The sequence below is a fragment of the Aythya marila genome (genome assembly GCF_965140915.1).
Source record: "Aythya marila genome assembly, chromosome: 6".
Taxonomy (NCBI): domain Eukaryota; kingdom Metazoa; phylum Chordata; class Aves; order Anseriformes; family Anatidae; genus Aythya; species Aythya marila.
Genome location: NC_139047.1, coordinates 17,712,846 through 17,728,256, shown reverse-complemented (window position 1 = coordinate 17,728,256; position 15,411 = coordinate 17,712,846). Strand labels below are relative to the sequence as shown.

The following is a 15,411-nucleotide window of genomic DNA, read 5'->3' as shown; positions in this document are numbered from 1 at the left end:
TCGTGGTCTGTCTTCTAGCTGTTTGATACTCCAAGACTTTAGGCTTCTTTTATCACAAATACATTTAGTACCAAATGCAACCATTAGCCTCTCTGATCTCAGTTCTCACTGGCCCTTCTTACACCATCTAAAATTTTCACCTCAATCTTCTAAACTCATTTTTCCCCCCTTGTCCTTATCATTTCTTCCTATGCTTTAAGCAAAAGGCTATTATAATTTTTAGACATAGTTCACTATCAAGTCTGTGTGTATTATGGCACTTAAGTGTAGGGGGATTTAAATGCAATTTTATTCTCATATTCAATAGGATAGGGCCTATGTTTTCTTCACGCTTTACTCAGCATAAGGTTAAAAACATTACTACAGCACCTCCACAGTATAGTACATGCATGCCTGGGCATACAGAGATTTTGGAACGGAGGGAGAAAAAGGTGCTATCTCACCGTCTCTGTGCCCACAAGGAAAGGAAACACTATTTCTGTTTCCCACCATCTAAAGAAAAATAAGAAAACATCTCAGGCAATTAATATATATTATGAAATTACGCCTTATTAGTTAACAAGAATTACAGTAAACTCAAGTCAAAAGAAAAAAAAATAGTGTTTTATTAACTACCACACTGTTATAATACACTTTAAACGTACAATAAGGTAGCCTTTAAATTTGAGGTGGTTTTAAGAATAACAAATGAACAGATTTCCAAATGTTTGTAAATAGGTGAACTGCAGTAATTATTGTTGTACATTTTTGGAAAATGGTATAGCACTTACAGACTGGCTATATAACTTCATTTTGTACATTTTTCTATAATTGAAAATATAAACAGTAATTAAAAAATAAAAAGAAAATTCAGCATAATAAAAAACATATATGTTTATCAGTTAAATGTACTGGATACATACAATTTTTAAGGGAAGAAGCAAAAAAGGAAAGATGGCTGATATTTAAATGCAGATTGACTAACCAAAAACTAAACAACAAACAAATAAAAACCTCATAAAACCCCTAGTTCACTATGACTATATCCATATGTTTGGGAGTACTGTCAATATGGAAGTGATTTTTCTGTTGTATTTGCATATGTTATATTTTACTGGTAATTTACATGATGGCTTTTAAGGCCCTGGCAGACAGATGTTTTTGGAAAAAAGATTTGATAAAAATCACTGCTGCGACGCAATACACCTTATTTTTGGTCCTCCAATGTTCAAGAGAAGGGATATACTTCACTATAACATTTGCCTTACCACCCAAATGCCTCAACCTATACATATTTATTTTTTTATTCATTTTTTTTAACATTTTAAGTTTTTTAAACATTGGTTATATTGCCCACCTTGGTTATTGAAAGAATATTAACAAGACATCATTTTGGCAAATTAAATCTTAAACATGGCTTTTCAATAGGATTTAAAAGGTGACTATCCCTAGAGTTCCATGTTAAAATGTAGTTTTCAAAATCTTACAAGAGTAATGCTTAAAATATTGTACATAGTTAACCTAATTAAAATAATTAGCTTCAAAATGACAAGTTGATGAGCTAAGTAAAGCCTACACTATGTAACATTTGCTTGGAAACTTGATTTGTCAGTTATGCATAATAAAAATTCCAGTCATCAAGAAAATTACAAAATTTCTTTTATCATAACATGATTTCTTTTCACCCATCAACTTCTTTATCTTACAATAGATAAATACCAACATGTTCTCATTTTTTTTTTACACTAAACCACACAGGATTGATGCATTTGGTTAGACTACCATTTCCATCGTTAAATTCTTTTTTTTTTAATATAACTTGGTAAAATTTCATCTCTTCTAGATTCCAAAAGTACCTACAAAACCCATGCAATTTTACCATTTTAATATACTATGGAATATCATACAAAGTAAGGCATTTCAGTGTCATGTATAACCAAGTTACTGTCAATCCAAAAATTTTTGCACATCAATAAAAAGATATCTAAGAACTTAGGAACAATATTCTTCTCACTACTGTATAAAAATAACCACAATTAATAGGTATCTTGTGTAATATTTACTCCATTGTCTCGTTTCCCGAAACTGTGACAAGCTGTAAAGGTATTTCAGTGTTGGTAAGAATATCTTGATTGCTGGTGCCAGATGTATTAACAGTTCCTATTCCTGAAACAGAACCTTGTTGAATATTTGCAAGGATAAGTGTTGTTCCTCCTGCAGTAATCAAAGTATCATCAGGCGTTGCTTCTACTGATGCCAGCACTGTACTGCTGGAGTGAATGCCTTTTTTATTCTGATGTGTTTTAATGTGTTTGGCAAGGTGGTCACTTCTCATAAAGCGTTTTGAACATTCTGGACAGACGAATTTCTTCTCACCTGTCATATAAGATAAGAAAAAAATGTTTTCAAGAACATTAGAAAAAATTCACATACACACCAAAAACTGAGATAACTTAGTGCTTCTAAGAGTCAGAATTCTAACAGCATCTTAAGAAAACTGCTATCCAAGATGATAAACTTAAATTGTCAATTAAATTCCTAGATATTCATACAAATCATTTAAAAGAACCAAATTATTTTTCTGTCTCTCACTGAGCTTAGGGAAATCTTTCAGGCAAGATAAAGAATATCACAATCTGATATCCTCAGCTGCAGTTATTACCAATAAGTAACTTCTAAGAGGAGAACAAACCCTGCAGAACAATGGACAGGAAAGATAACATGAACTGCAGAATCCCACTTGAGACTGACAGGCAGGACCATAGGGCAATTCAGGTTGGAAGGGAACTCTGGAGGTCTCTAGACTGATCTCTCAGAACAGGGTCAGCAATGAGGTCCGTCCAGGTTGCTCAGAAATTTATCCAGCCTGGTCTTGAAAGCCTGTAAGGATGAAGACCACACAAGCTCTCTGGGCATCCTGCTCCAATGCCTAGCAGTCCTCACAAGGGAAATATTTTTCTTTGCATCTGGTATGAACATCTCGTTTAAACTTGTGTCTGCTGCCTCTTGTCCTCACACCAACACACCACCATGAAATGTCTGGCTTTTTCTTCTTAATGTTGCCCTTGCAGGTTCTACAAAGCTGCACTTGAATTGCCCACTCCCTGCCATTACTCTTTGCCTAGCTGAACAAGCTCAGTTCCTACAGCTCCCTGCTTCCCAGTCATCTTGGTTGCCCTCTGCTGAACTCGATCCTGTTGATTAATGTCTCTCTTATGCTGGGGGCTGAAATATTCTAGATGCAGTCTAACCAGTACCGAAAAGGTCATAAACACTCTCCTAAATCTAGCATCTGTGCTTCTGTTGACACAGCCCTGTCCATCTTGGCTGCTGGATCACATCGTTTATCAAGACTTCTCTAGATCCTTTTCAACAGAGATACTTCTCCAACCAGTCAGCACTTCACCTGCATTGATGCAATGGTTTATTTCATCCCAAGTGAAGGACATTTCATTTATGGCTAGGAACCATTAACCATTCCCTCTGAGCTGGATCATTTAACCAGCCTTTTTTTTAATTTTTAAACAAACCAAAAAAAGATCTGGCTGTCCAGCCAGCCAGACCATAACATCCCCGATTAGATTCAACCATCCAACATGTCGAACAAAAGCACACCATTGCATACAGAAGATGAAATAATTTTCATAGACACTGCAGTTTTGCAGTTTTCTAAGCAATGCATATGCAGAAGCACAAATTATCTACTGTCATTGGGTTTTTCAAACCATCTAATTTTAAAGGTAAGCATGCTGTAGTTTGAACATTCTAGAATATTATCATGGGTTCCGTTTGTAGGAAAATAGTAATACAGACAATAGACTTGAAACAAACCTCTTCTTAAAAAGATGGAGAGCTAAACTAATTTCTATTCCTTGTATTAGACAAAAGGAGAAGTGTGAACTTCGGGTGCCAGTATCTCTAACAAGTAGTCTAACCACAAAACTAGAAGATGTAGAATGATGCACCATCAAATGCTCTTCCTTGATTTTGTGAATGACATCTAATCCCTTGGACATCTAGCCCTCCACTTTTCTTTTTTCTTTTTTGCTTTTATAAAAAGGGAGAAAATTATTAAAGTTAAGATGTTTAAAAACAGTTCTAATCTGGTTCAAACAAATCAAACTCATCACTGAACTTGAATCAAAGTTTTCTGATTAAGCTAATTTAAATATTAATTTTAATGTCAGTTTTGACTCAGAAAGGTTGCGTTTTGTCCTCCTCAGATCTACTAAAGGAACTAAAACATACACATACCTTTAAATATTAGCTGATTTTAGAAAAGCCACAAAACAGTAAAATCAACCTAATACAAAAATGTTTTCCAAAGTTATTTATCCAAGCCCTCCCCATGTCACTCCTTTAGTAAAAGGCACCGGAATCAAAAATTGAAAACCTGTGTGTGTTCTTCGGTGTCGCTGAAGCTCATCGCTGCGAGTGAACCTTTTGCCACAGAACATCCAAGTACAAACAAATGGACGCTCTCCAGAGTGCCAGCGGAGATGAGCTCTCAAATGCGAAGTCTTCCCATATACTTTGCCACATCCCGGTATGTGACAAATGTGTTGCTTCTTTTTTCCCAAGTTTGAGCCTCTGTTAAATAAAAGTGAAGTTATTCATTGTAAAGCATTCCTCCTAAACAGTGGTCATACATAGAACTGGGGTTAAAATATACCAACAGGTCTATGAAAAAAAAAAAATCTGAGCGGTTGCCCATTTTTGTTTCAAATATATTCAGAGCCTGGTACACTCTGCAAAAAGCTGGAAATAAGAACTATAATGGTATCTCAATTCTGCAGCAAATTATAAATTCAAAAGCATGTGAAATTTAAATGACAGAAGTATAATCTTTAGCAAACACACATGTATATAAAGTTAGAAATACAATAATTACAGCAGTATTATTTTGATATTGATGTGCCCGTATCTTAAATTTCTCCCAATTTCAGTTTTTATTATGCCAAAGACAGTTTTGGCAAAGAAACACAAATCGTTACAATTGCCAATAGAGAAACTAGAGATTTTGGCAACTGGGAAGATAACAGATGGGACTTTTGGCATCTTGGGGAAACTTGAGAAACAGTTTCAGGTTGGAGGATAAGCATACTAACCTGCAGATTTCCACTAAAATGAATGACAGTGAAATAGCTGATCTTGCTGACATTTCAATTAATTCCTTGGTATTTCAGAAATAAAATTCATCAAATATGAACACATAATTCCTAGGAAGTATAATCTAGACACTTGAGCTTGATGCCTATTTTCAAGATGCTACCTCACTGAAATAGTAATTGATTACATTCAGTGTAAGCACCTAACACAAAAAGCATAGCTTTTTTTTTTTTTTTTTTAATTTAAAAAGTAAACAAACAAAAACCACCACAGAGATAAGAACTTATGAGTACTCAAAGAAAGATCGGTCTGGGCAGTGCACAGCTGATGCTGTTATGTCAGTGCAGTTATATGAACAGTACAAAGTAGGAGACTGAAAAATGCAGCCAAGCATCAGGACACCTTATACAACAGCAACGTTAACTTAGAGCAGCTTCAGTAGATTCTGAAATCACAGTCTTCAGCACTCCGTCCTTGATGACTAGGTAGAGAATTTTTAGTTGCCTCATCAGGACAATTTTTTTTTCCTTAAATTAGGGTTCTCCACTTCCTCTCAACAGTCCAGTGAATGATTTTCCAAACAACTATTAAACCTAGATTCTCATCCCTGCATTCAGAACATCGCTTTTTCACATTCGATGTAATCTAAAGGTGACAGAAGAGATTCTGCTCGTCGAATTTTTTTGTTGTTACTGCTACCCCTCAAATCCATAGCCTCATGGAAAGTTCATCTGTCTTTTCCAGCTCGTCTATAAATTCCTTGCAAAGAGTACCCTAACATCTGACCTGACACCTTGAACTCTTTCATAATTATCAGTACTGGCAAAAATATTTTTGACTTTTTTTTTTCCAGTGTCCCAAAAGTAGATTGTTTCTTTGGCCCAGATGAATACCGACTTATTTTTTAAACATCCCCCCCAACTGAAATGCCCTTTGCTGCATCTGAACTGTCATGTTCACACTTGTACATGGCCTCCCCTCAAGCCAATATTAAAAGACAAAAATAAAATCTAATTTTTATCTTTGTACTGTGCCACTTACAAAAAAAATCTCAATATTCACAAGTTTTGAACATTCAGCCAATCACAAAGGTATTTAGGAAAATGTCTTCAGAGCGCCCCCTTTCTTTTCTAATTACTCAGCATCCACAAAAAGCTAGGCCAAAGAAATCTCTGTAACACAATTCAGTCTACCACTAACAGGTTCAGTAGCATTCATCCATCAGCCCTGAACACCCAATTCTCAAGACTCCAAGGAATAAATTTTCTTCGTTTCCCCTTTTGTCTCACTGCAACCAGTTCCCCAGTTCTCAGGCTCAGTTCACCTTCACCTAATGTTTCAGTTCTAGGCACTCAGAATCATAGAATATCCCGAGTTGGAAGGGACCCATAAGGATCATTGAGTCCAACCCCCAGCACCACACAGCTCTGCCCAACAATCCAGACCATATGACTAAGAGCACAGCCCAAACACTTCTTTAACTCCAAGAGGCTTGGTGCTGTGACCACGTCCCTGGGGCTCCTGTTCCAGTGCACAACCACCCTCTCGGTGAAGAACCTCTTCCTGACAGCCAGCCTGAACCTCCCCTGTTGCAGCCTGACACCATTCCCTCGGGTCCTGTCATTGGGCATTAAAGAGAACAGATCGGCACCTGCCCCTCCACTCCCCCTCGTGAGGAAGCTGTAGGCCTCCATGAGGTCTCCCCTCAGCCTCCTCTTCTCCAGGCTGAACAGGCCCAGTGCCCTCAGCCACTCCTCATACGTCTTCCCCTCTCGGCCCTTCACCATCTAGAGGGGAAAAAGTCCTTCAGGTCTTCTTGTTTGGTAGCTCAAGGCATCCAACAATTGTGCTGACAGCTTTATTGGTAATACAGACAAAGGAACACCCACGTCTCTTCCGCATTATACAGTCTTGGTAACCAACGGGATTCCCCATTAGGATTCTGCTATCCTGTATCCTTAATTGCCTGTCCTACTCCATGTAACCCTACGAAGTTCTCAATCTATGCTTATAACAAAATATATTTCCGCATTTCAAAATCTGTATACATTTTTGTATACATATTTTTTTTTTAATTATTTGGTATTTCATCCTCATATGGTCTCCAAATATGCTACGATCTCCCCCCCCTCCCCGCAATAACCAGTCCAAATACTCTGGAACTTTGCATGACACAGTACACAAGTGTGACACAAATCACATGAAATCACATCCAATTTTGTTAAAGTAACTAAGATTCCTCAGTCAATCATTTGGAGTTGCTTAACTGCACCTTTAGTCTAGACTGAAGGAAGTCATGGTTCAATTCACGGTCAGCATATTGTGCTTCAGAGGTAGTGTACATAATCCTGAGCACGTCACCTGATTGTCGAGGGAATTCCTCAGTGGACTCCGCAGTCCAAAGAGAAGAGAAAGTTAGGAATTCGCAGAATGAGATCTGCAGGACTACTGTGAATGAGTAACTGAGTGTATTTACTGTACACAGCTTCATACAGGCATCTGCACGTTTGCTTCATGCGTGCTCTAAAGTAACTGGATATGAGCCAAATTCTGTCTGGACGCTTTGCAGCTGTGACAGACTGGCACTGCGCCCTAACACGTCATGCTAGGAGGCCTTTCTTGCTGCACTGGCCAATAACCATTGCCACTGAGTAAAAGGATATGACTCACACCTCAACTGGAGTCTTCAAATCAATTAATACATTAAGTATTTTCATAGCACATTTGAGCTTTATAAAGACAGGAAGCCACACTTCTCAGTAGCCATACAGAGTACAATGGTTTCAACATGAGATACCTTCATCTACAAAGAAACCAGACTTTCAGTCCGGCAGTACTTCCAGGAAAAACATTAATTATTTCAGGGGTAAAACAAAAGCTTTTTAGTTATTTTAAGAATGTATATTTTAGTGTTAAGTATCTGAAGTGGTACTCAGCAACACTGTTCCTCTGTAGATCCAGAGGGTAGTAGTTACATCCCAATATAATTGCAGATATAATCGAGAGGACAGTGAAACTTTCCCCTAACTTCTGACACCCTAACAGTAACCTTAATACTATCCAGTTGGGATCAGAGTCATCCTCTGAGGCACATATCTCTCTTCTCTTTTATTCACCATTTACCATGTAAGCTTGAGGCTATAAGGCTTTAATTTACACATCTAGTACTCTCTCCCTACTTCACAGAACTGTTAAAAATATAAATTCTTTGAAGACTGCAATGTGTCCTAATTCTGCATTGAGAATCAAAAAACAAACAAACAACAAGAAAACCAACCCTCAGCTCTCCTTTGCCCCCTCAAAAAAGAGGATACAAAAGAAATGCCAAAATTAAGACTACATAAAAGATGAAATTATGATGAAGTCCGCATAGGTGAGGCCATATATACTATATTTTCCTACCTCATTTAGCACACAGGAGGGGTAGCATTCATTGAGTAAACTACCATTCAGCTTTCTCATATTGATTTATTGTTTTCCTAATCTTACTAGTTACATATTAGTTAAATACTATCTTAACAGAATTATTAATTTCCTATGTGTTTTGTCCTCATCAAGAACATTCACATCAGCGTCTAAGCTTTTCAGAAAAAAAGAGTTTATCATCGTGCAACATACTTATGTATTAAGCTTGAACTAATACAATCATTTCATACATCCAAACTTGAGGCAGAAAATGATTGAAATTGTCAAACAACCATCAATCAAGGGAATCAAGCTCAATGTAGCAAAAGCTTGATTTTTTTATTATGATTTTTTAAATACTGTAGACGTTCATAGTTCAGCTCAATTGACTCTTTACAGCAATGAACTCAGTACTACTGCAGTGAAAAAAGTGGGGCAGATAGTACTAATACCTCCAAAACTTCAGAGACCCTTTACTCCAATCTCCTATTTAAGTCCCTGTATGCCTTCCAATTTCTGCAGTAAGCAAAGCAGGTGTCAACCATTATACTGTCCTGACTCAAACCCTGAGCATCACCCATCCCATCCACTGAATAGTACTGGGGTTGTATGATGTTTTTTTAAATGCACAATAAAAAGAATTTAGAATAAATAAAAATTTAGAATAAATAAAAATTTAGAACAATTATATAAATTTAGAATAATGTATATATTTGGAATAAATTAAATTTATTAATAAATTTATAAATTTAATTTATGAACGTAAGTGATTGTAAATTCTAATAAATTAGAATGACCAAATTAGAATTTGGTTTCTATTTTTTAGAAACAAAATCATAATGCATATGTGCAATTAATGTCACAAAGGATATCTTAACTTTAGCACTTTCCAACTTTCAATTTTTCAGTTTTGTAACCTTAACATTTAAAAAATTCTGATTGCTATATGAAGAAATTTATGGAAGCAAATGTCCTATTGACTGAAAGTTAAAGTCATCAGCAGAGTTGAAAGACAAAATAAAACTCTGCATTACAGCACTAGAGCCAATGGAACAGCTACAGAACGTTATCCATGTGTATCAGAGTGAGAAGGAAAACATTCCTATGGTGGGTTTATTGCTTTTTGCTAGACTCTGAAGGAATTTTACATTCTGGTGGAAACGTTGCTCTAGCAACTGTAGGCACTTTCACTCTTTTTCAGTTTCACTACCATTCCTACATTGTCTCCTTCGCTATCCTGTTTCTATTCCAGTCCTAATTCTCACATCCTGACTTCCTGTCCTACTTTTCTCCTTGCTTTTCATGTTTGATGTATCCCAGTCCTTCCGTTAACTGTGGAGTTCAGATTCACACCCATCTCACCTCTACCCTAGCTCTGACCTCAACTCCTTCCCCAGTTCCAAACAGAGTTTCAGTCAGACTATGTACACCGTTCTCCACACTTTCTCAAAACCGTCACTCAGTAAGACTCTCTTTCTTGGGCTTCAACCTTACGATTTGGTGTTATAGCAACTTCACTGAGGAGTAAGAGTAAAGTTTAAAGTAAAGATGTCTTTAAGTTAAAGCCACTGCAGGCTGGAATAGAGCACGAAGAAGAGGAACTTTATAAGAGTACAGTCATTGCCTGTAACATTGTAAGAGTTTTCTCCTAGACTGAAGCAAATCTCAATCCAGGCTGTCCTTTGGGCAAATCATGGCACAGCCAAGGCTCACCGAGCCAGGTTTTCAGTGGACTACATGTAGGAATTTAAGAAAAAGCTGACTTAAAAAGATGCTATATGATTGTAACAGATATTATCAATAGCTTCATTTGTGATGAAAACACATGAAGTGTTTTTTTGTCTTAAAAAAAAAAAAAAAAAAAAAGCTTTTATTTGCCTAAGCAGACCAAAATATTATCTCCTTGTGCTTACAAAGAAGGTATCTGGAACTTAGAGCAAAAAAAGCTCAAAAGGCTGGACAATATATGTATTTAGCCAGTACATGTTTACAACTCTTAAAGCCGTGGAACACCGACAGGTTCTTGAAACAGAACTCAGTAATTTACACTATAGTTCCCACATACATAAGACTTCCACTTCAGAGAACAAAGTATTATCAAAATGGGCAAATTTCTGTGTAATAAAATAAAGTCTTTGTGTAGTTATATCAACACAAAGTTAGGCTGCCTTTTGCAAGTGAAAATATTCAGTCTATTATCCCCATTTCCTCTCTTCTATCATTTCAAAATATCACAATTACAGAAGTGTTTTAGAATAGAATAAAATCTTTGTATGCAGCCCTGAAGTCTTATACGAATAGAAACTTAGTATCTTTGCATTTGCCATATTTACACTAAATTTGACTAAAACAATCAGTCAATTAAAAAATTTAAATTTAGGGTTATTATACAAACCTTGTTTTTCTTAGGAACCTAGCAAAAAAGAAAACCAGGATAACTGTATTTTTAGAACACTCCAAAGCAATCAAACTGGAAAAAAAAGCTCAATCAGTGAGGAAATGCAGGAATACAGCATTTAATCAAGTCCTTGACATGTGATAGGAAGCCAATCACAGATGCGCATATTCCAAAATATTTAATTTTCATATTATTTAGAGCAATGTACTCCCCTCACTTGTACTAGGTGGCATCTAACTCCAGATTTTTCCAATTAATCTTAATGGAGTAACTCACAGAGGATGGAATAATTTCCCCTTCCATCTGCAAACCCAGAAATAAAGGTGGCTGTCCTTTAGCACATAAGCTCTTTTGCATAAGCCCATAGTTTTCTCTTTTTATAGCCAACTGTTATTAACTAAGGCTCCTTTTTTCCTCACTCATTATTTGCTTTTATTATTACATGCATTATATGACACTGAAAGATACATACCTTCCACCACCTTCTTTGCAGTTGGGACATGTACAAGCTACTCGTCGCAGTCTTTTTCCTTCTTGATGTGGTTGGTCCCCTTCCTCATCTACCACCTGTACTCTCAAATGTGTTAGATCATTGGTATTCAGTGTAGAATCACCACTGAGCTGCCACTCTTCTGGATCAGGCTCCTCTTCTTTAATCCTAATATCTGAGGAAAAGAACAAAGACAGATCCATAAATAGCCCATTAAATACAGAGAAGGAAACCATTATGATCAAATCTTTTTTACTGTTGAGAGCACTATGTCAGTCAAAAGTCAACATACTTTAGTGCATACTGACATTGCTTCTGTGCCCTTATAACCTGTATGGTATTTAAAAAGTTTATCTTACTACACAATTCAAAGTTGAAGACATGCTGTAACAAAGTATTAAACTTCAAGTTTGAACCATTCTTGGTAGTGAATGCTGTCACCTGGAAGATTTTGGCTGCTTGAAAGATAGGAAAAAATGAGGAACAAGAGGTTGAAAAAAAAGAAAATGTAAACACATGTTTCAAATGATCCTGAGTATCCATTTATATTCCCAGAGGGTTTCTCAATTAATGTGACACATAGTAGAAACATCCTTTCTAGATGATCTTCAGGATTTTTTCAGTATGCACAATAACGAATGAAATAATATAATAAATTAAAGGTTTCAACCTAAGACAGACTAAGAAATACAATAAAAAAAACTCACTCCTTTGTTCCCTCTTCCCCTTCTCATCTCAAATTTGTCTTTTTTTTTTTCCCTTAAACTATTCAGAGAGAAGAAAAAATTCAGGGAAGAATGTTCAGTATTAGAAAGAAGTAAACAAAACCCAAACTACTTTAAGGTTATTTTGAGCTGGTAGTCAAAACAGGTCTTTGCACTTTCATGAAAGCAGAATAAACGTCTCAAGTCTCAACTCACAGGATACGCATTCACAAGTACGTGTACTCTACCTCCCTTTCCAAAGAAGCGTCTACATGCCCCTTAAATAGTACACGTTTTAGGAAGAAGATGGAATCCTCTACCACTCTTTCATCTCACCTAAAGCACACGTTGAAAAGCAAAGTCCAAACCCCAAACCTATTAGGCAAAACTTAGTGTCCAGTGTGAACATTCAGTGCTAAGCATCTGTTGGAGGTACTACCTCCAACTAAAAGGTAGAGGACTACCCTCAAGTAAAAGCTCTATTTTCTACCATCACTGTCCTCATAAACTGAACATAAACATCACACAACTTTTAAAACAGTCATGTGAAAATAAGCAGTTAGACCAAACTCAGAGAATAAGTGCTGCATATTACACACAATACCACCAGCAGGTAATGAGCATCTATCAGCTGTTGCTTTGAGCGCTCTTTCTGGGCAGCCACACAAAGCTACACAACATTCATTCAGTCTAATCCAAGAACCAACAATAGTATCACAGTACACTGTGAGACAACTATTTCAACAACTTTACATTTTAACGGGAATATTTTTTCCCTCCAGACACTACTCTGAATTCCCCATGAATTGGAAGTCTGAAAATCAATATTTATAAAAAAGACAGTTTCTGTACAGCATTTTAGAAAGCTGAACCCCAGCTCCCTCTTAGATTCAGCACTCTAGTTTGGATTTTTTTCTTCAGAGAAAATGATTAGCCACTAGCACAAACTAATAAACAAGCCATCAAAAGTGTTGTTGTTGTTGTTTTTTGTTTGTTTGTTTTTTCTTTCCTTGAAACTTCAAAGTAAAAACTGTGTCCCTCCTGGATGCGTTTAGCGACAGATTTCTCTGCGTAATTGACTCTCTGAACATGTAGGTTTTCATCCTCAGCACAACCTCCACCCAAACCCCAAAACCTTAAGTGAGCACTGTGGCAATTCTAAATTCTTTTAAGGAGTCAGTGCATCAGCTACTACCTCTATAATGAAGAGGAAGCTAAACAAATTGCATAGCAAAACATATGAAAAACTCTACTGGGCCAGATCATAATTGGCAACTTCTCCCAGTAAAGATCAGGAAATAAATTAATGGTAAAACATGTAAAGAGTAATAATTACCTGGTCTACCTTCCAAATGATGCCCAGCATGCGTTTAGAGACAAAGGATGCAGCCACACTAAAAATCTCTTGGTGCTAATAAGGTGTCAGTCCACTCTTTCCCAACACCATAGCCTGCCTTCCTTTTGGCTACATCTATAACCACTCGTGGGATTGTCCTGTAAATTACATTGCTGACATAACTTGAGAATTATTTAACTTGAGGAAATCACTCCTTTTGGGATACAATTACAGGTCAGAACCAAGGAAGTCTAGATTACTAACTGTTTTAGATGCAAAAGGCAATGCTAGAAACTAGACTGAAGGAAAAAAAAAAAGCCAATCTGAGCTGTGGGAATCCAAAAACTAGCACGCTTACTTTTGCTGATTCTATGCATATAGTAACATCAGCAGAAGTACTGCAGTAAGCTTTTGCACTGTCCAAAGTCACCTGCACACTAATTGAGCTCTACTGCTACAGTAAGAAGCTCAAAATTTCAGACAGCGACCTAAGCGCCTTTCACATGAAAGGTATAAATTTTGCTATTAAATGAACAGAAAAAAATAAAGACCTGCCTATACGTACCTCAGAAACATCACATTTTTTCAGGGCTCCAACTACCAGAAGAAGAAAGAAGATATACTATTAAGCATATCAATATATTCACTTACAGCATCTTTAGGAAAAGGCAAAAGCCTCATTGACTCTTATGCAACTGGGCACTCAATAGGAATTCAAACACAGCAAAGCGATAAGGTTGCCAGCACAGGACAATTCAGCCTTGTGTAGATGTGCCACAAAAAAAAAAAAAAAATCAAAATAAATAAGATCTCCAAGCAGTTCTTTAGGGCTGGCTATGGTAGGTACCACGGTTAAAATTCTTTGACTGATCAAATGTTCCACAAGGTTTTCATCTAAAGTAAGAGTTGAAGTAATGCTAATCAAATAAAGCATTGTTTTAAGAAGGTAATTTCATCATCATCTTATTAACATTAGATATAAAAGTCAGTAATTTAATTCAGCTAGCACTGCATACACATACTTATAAAGAGATACCAACATGGCCCAATGAAGTAGAAAGGATCACATCAGGGATGGAATTGTGCTAACACCACTACTGAAGACAGACATTCCATGTAACACAATTTCCATTTCCCCATACCCACATTATATGGGCAAATCACATCTGCAATAACCAGTGACAAAGAAGACAACTGTCTGTGCATTCTCCTTCTAGCTATGGGCCTCACTTCTAACAACTTTGGGGGCATCTGAACATGCGCACCAATATTCTAGATAAAAAGATGATCAAAACACTAGATGCTCCAAACCTAGTGCACAGGTGGTATGGTCAAGCTCGGAATAAACTTTGAACATCCCGAAGCCTGTCAGTTCTCCATTACATATGCAACATGGAACTGCTCTGCTGCTGAGTGAGGTACCTGTCTGGACAGTGGACAACTGTAGACAGAGCTGGACAAGAACTGAGGAGGTACACAGACTTCACAATCCCTTCATAACCCACTTTGTTTCCATCAGTATCACTCTATTCCCAATTCCCATTTAAACGTGTAGTCTAGGTGAGAGTGGATCTCATCAAATCCCACAGTGAATCAGACAGCCTTAATACAATCCTTAGCAGCAATGAGGCTGCTGCTCTCTGAGCAGATTCCACATTATTGCAAGAGGTAAGGGTAAATCCCATCACTATTTTGTGGGAGAAGGGGGTGTAATTTAGACATTGGAATGAAATGAAGAGGTAGAAGGGAGAAAGCATGGGGAAGAGCAAAAGTTAAGAGTCTTCTCAAATGCAATGCAACTGCAGATTACGCAAATTCATATAGATAGCAATGACACCATGTTTCTCCCTTGGTGTTCCTCTGGATGCGTTCCATTCTAATTCAGTACTACGTTTCACACATGCTCTGCAAAAAATTGGGACTAAAACCTTTTTTTTTTTTTTAACATAATCCCGAATGCCATGACAAGCACTGATAAATTTGAGGCAAC

At 36.9% G+C, this 15,411-nt stretch overlaps 1 protein-coding gene across 3 annotated transcripts in view; it reads right to left on the bottom strand.

Moving 5' to 3' along the window:
* Positions 1-581: 581 nt before the first annotated feature.
* Positions 582-15,411, bottom strand: part of SP3 (Sp3 transcription factor) — a 35,572-nt gene continuing 20,742 nt past the window's right edge. For all 3 annotated transcript variants that reach the window (XM_082762988.1, XM_082762989.1, XM_082762987.1), the window contains 3 exons: positions 11,364-11,556; positions 4,373-4,569; positions 582-2,355 (listed from right to left, as the gene is read on the bottom strand). In XM_082762988.1, the coding sequence (XP_082619114.1) occupies positions 2,039-2,355; positions 4,373-4,569; positions 11,364-11,556 (707 nt within the window). In that variant the 3' untranslated portion in view covers positions 582-2,038. The remainder of the gene's footprint in view (positions 2,356-4,372; positions 4,570-11,363; positions 11,557-15,411) is intronic.